The 3,414-nt window shown below is 41.6% G+C and overlaps 1 protein-coding gene across 2 annotated transcripts; it reads left to right on the forward strand.

Annotated features, from left to right (window-relative positions):
- Positions 1-604: 604 nt before the first annotated feature.
- On the forward strand, positions 605-2,820 carry LOC125506589. 2 transcript variants are annotated; one of them, XM_048671375.1, is made up of 3 exons: positions 605-1,070; positions 1,292-2,328; positions 2,417-2,820. In XM_048671375.1, exons 2-3 carry the CDS (start codon positions 1,330-1,332, stop codon positions 2,714-2,716), a joined length of 1,299 nt encoding a protein of 432 aa, XP_048527332.1. In that variant the 5' UTR covers positions 605-1,070; positions 1,292-1,329; the 3' UTR covers positions 2,717-2,820. The 2 variants fall into 2 exon arrangements, with proteins under 2 accessions (XP_048527332.1, XP_048527333.1); XM_048671376.1 differs by having other exon boundaries at positions 605-1,067; positions 1,289-2,328.
- The last annotated feature ends 594 nt before the right edge of the window (positions 2,821-3,414 follow it).

A 3,414-nucleotide genomic window follows, 5' to 3' on the forward strand; every position in this document is an offset into this window, starting at 1 on the left:
TTATTTGATGGATTGTTGATGTTGTCTGAGGACAAGTCTGTTGAAACACTGTCAGCATGTACAACAGATGCAGGTGTGGCTGATGTGTATGTGGAGGATCCGGCCGTGCAAGATGAAGAAGTTAGTGAGGAAGAAGATTGGGCTGAAGACGATTATGTAGCTACTGCTGATGAGAAGAAGTCCGCAAAGGAAAAGCCAATTGATGTAGAAAGCATCTCCGATGATAGTGACTTTGTGCCACCAGATTGTTCATCGGATGACGATGAGGCAGATGCTATTAAGCAAGATTACAAGAAATTCAAAAGGAGCAAGAAGATGGCAGCTGAAAAACTTGCACTTGAGTATGAGTTTGAAGCATTGAATGTAGTTAAACCTGAAGGCAATTATGAAGATGACTCAAGTGCCGAAGAGGATGAATCTTATGACGAGGATAGTGATGGTGAACTTATCAAGCGTGAGTCTGAATATGCTAGGTTTAATAAGAAAGCAGAAGTGATCAAGTTCACCTTGGGTATGACATTTAGTGGGAAGAAGGAGTTCAAAGATGCAATCATTCGTTATGCACTAAAGGAAAGAAAAGAAATCAAGTTCTTAAAATATGAGGGAGTCAGAGTAAGGGCAAAGTGCACATGGCCTCATTGTCCTTGGGTGTGTTTGTTGAGGAAAACATCAAAGTTTGAAAGTTGGCAGATTACTTCATTTACGGAGGAACACACTTGTCCAAAAAGGAAAGATAGTGCACTAGTTACAAGTAGACGGATTGCAGAAAAGTTTGAGAGTTTGATAATGTCAAGTCCAGAATGGTCAATCCAGCAATTAAAGTCAACCGTGCAGGAAAAAATGTTTGCAAATGTGTCAATATCCAAAATCAAGAGAGCAAAAGCACTTGTCATTGGAAAAATGCTTGCGGCTAAAGAGGGAGAGTACAGCCAAGTGTTTGATTACCAACTTGAGTTACTTAGAAGCAACCCTGGGACTACTTGTGTGGTCAAGCTTCACCCAGATTTTGAAGAACCAACATTCCACCACTTTTATGTGTGCTTTGATGCTTGTAAGAAGGGCTTCTTAGCTGGGTGTAGGAAAGTTATATCCTTAGATGGATGCTTTTTGAAAGGGAGAGCAGGAGAGATATTAAGTGCCGTTGGTAGAGATGCAAATCATCAGATGTATCCAATAGTATGGGCACTTGTGGATAAGGAGACCAATGAATCTTGGGACTGGTTTTGTAGCTTGTTGTTTAATGATCTAAAAGTTGGAGATGGTGATGGCTGGGTTATAATTTCTGATCAGCAAAAAGGAATATTGAATGCTGTTCACCACTGGGCTCCAATGGCAGAGCATAGGAATTGTGCTAGGCACATATATGCTAACTGGAGGAAAAAATATAGGGAAAAGGACTGGCAAAAGCTATTCTGGGCTTGTGCAAAAGCACCTTGCACAATGTTGTTCAATCTTGCAAGGGCCAAGTTAGCACAATGCACACCTGATGGAGCAAGGGATGTTACGAACACAGACCCACAACACTGGAGCAGGGCTTGGTTCAGGTTAGGAAGTTGTTGTGATTCTGTGGACAACAACATTTCTGAAACTTTTAACAAATGGATAGTTGAGGCTAGATTATATCCTGTGATAACAATGTTCGAAACAATTAGGCAACAAATTATGATCAGGATACAAGAAATGAGAAGTGAAATGGAAAGTTGGACTGGCATCATCTGTCCAAAAGTACTGAAGAAGCTACAGAAAAGCATAGATTATTCTGCTTATTGTCATGCATTTTTTAATGGCAATGATGCATATGAAGTGAAGACAAGAGTACATAGGTACACTGTCAGATTGCATGACAGGACATGTAGTTGTAGGCATTGGCAGTTGTCAGGCCTTCCTTGCTCTCATGCCATCAGCTGCATACACTGCACTACAAACAAATTGGATGATTACATTGCTGATTGCTACAGAGTGGATAATTTCAAAAAAACTTATGCTTATTGTCTTCAACCTCTTGAGGGAAGAGCTGCATGGCCTGTGTCTCAGAGACCAAAACCAAAAGCACATGGGCACATCAATATGCCTGGTAGGAAAAAGAAGTGTAGAACAAGAGAAGAGGAAGAAAAACCAAAGACTAGCAAAGTTAGCAAGGTTGGCACAGTGATCAAGTGTAGCTTGTGCAAGCAAAGTGGACACAACAAAACAACTTGCAAACAAAGAAATGGAGTGCCTAGTGCTAGTGCTCCATCTGCTTCTGCTCCTAGTGGTACTGCTCCACTTTCTGCTACGCCTAGTGCTCCTAGGGGAAGTGCTCGTCCACCAAGTGAAGCACCTGTTCTGGTAAGCTCGTTCACCATATTTTTCCGTCGTACTTTCTTTTTTGTACCACTGCTGATATAATGTAGTACATCTAATTGTTCTATTACAGAGTTCACAACAAAGCACTTCACACAAAAGAAGGGCCACCATGGAGATGGCACCACCAAGACAAGCAAAGAGAAGGGCGCCAACTAATAACAACAGTAGGTCAAATAATTTCTCTGGAAATACCTTCAATGTACATGGAAGCTCGAATGTGAATGTCAATGTTTGCACTGGTACTTCTCGCGCGACAACTAGCAGCAAAGTTACCAAAGAGAGGAGCAGTAGCAATGGCAGTAACAAAGGCAAGGGGACTGGCAAGGCCAAATATGCTCGGTTTCGAAGCTTGCTGGGATTTGAAAATTGAGAGTTATTTGTGTGCTTGTGAGGTTTGGGTGTCGATCAGACCTATCTATGTGAGACATATGTGTCAGACCTATTTGTGAGACCTTTGTGTGTATCAGACCTATCTATGTGTATGTGAGACCTATGTATGTGTGTTTCAGACCTATATATATGTATATGTGACCACTTATGTTCAAGCCTTTTTATTTGTTCATATGATGCTCAAATGGTACCAAATGGCACCAAAATGCTGCCAAATTTTGACCAGCAGATTAGATATTTTTCAAATTATCGATTTATGCATTATATATTCATTTCATTGTTGACATGGCATGCTGACTGTTGACCTGGTCAACATGTGCTGACTGGACCAAAACCAGGGTCAAGGCGAGACAGGGGGGTAATTCGTCTGGTTTTGATAGTTGGAGGGTGCAACTTAGACGGTATAATAGATGAGGGGTGTATATTAGACCGACCAAAGAGTTGAAGGTTGATATATGCACTTCTCTCTCTTGTAAATGTAGTGCTCCTTGGCTTCTACGCCCAATGATGGCCATTTTCCACGTGTCAAACGAATACGAAAAGTCAGGGTGTTTTTTATATTTACACCCCTAGCCGCGTGAATGAGCCGCCTATTTAAGGGGACGAGGATTTAGATCCAAACCACACCTTCTCCCTTCCGCGAGTATTCATCAGAGCGTATCCGACAGAGGTCCATTC

This window comes from Triticum urartu, chromosome 5 (assembly GCF_003073215.2).
Source record: "Triticum urartu cultivar G1812 chromosome 5, Tu2.1, whole genome shotgun sequence".
NCBI classification, from domain to species: domain Eukaryota; kingdom Viridiplantae; phylum Streptophyta; class Magnoliopsida; order Poales; family Poaceae; genus Triticum; species Triticum urartu.

Excerpts from the sequence above, each read along its gene's own strand:
- LOC125506589 (XM_048671375.1), top strand. The coding sequence starts at position 1,330 with ATGGCAGAGCATAGGAATTGTGCTAGGCACATATATGCTAACTGGAGG. Across the intron at positions 2,329-2,416 it reads CAAGTGAAGCACCTGTTCTG|AGTTCACAACAAAGCACTTC; the intron begins GTAAGCTCGTTC and ends GTTCTATTACAG.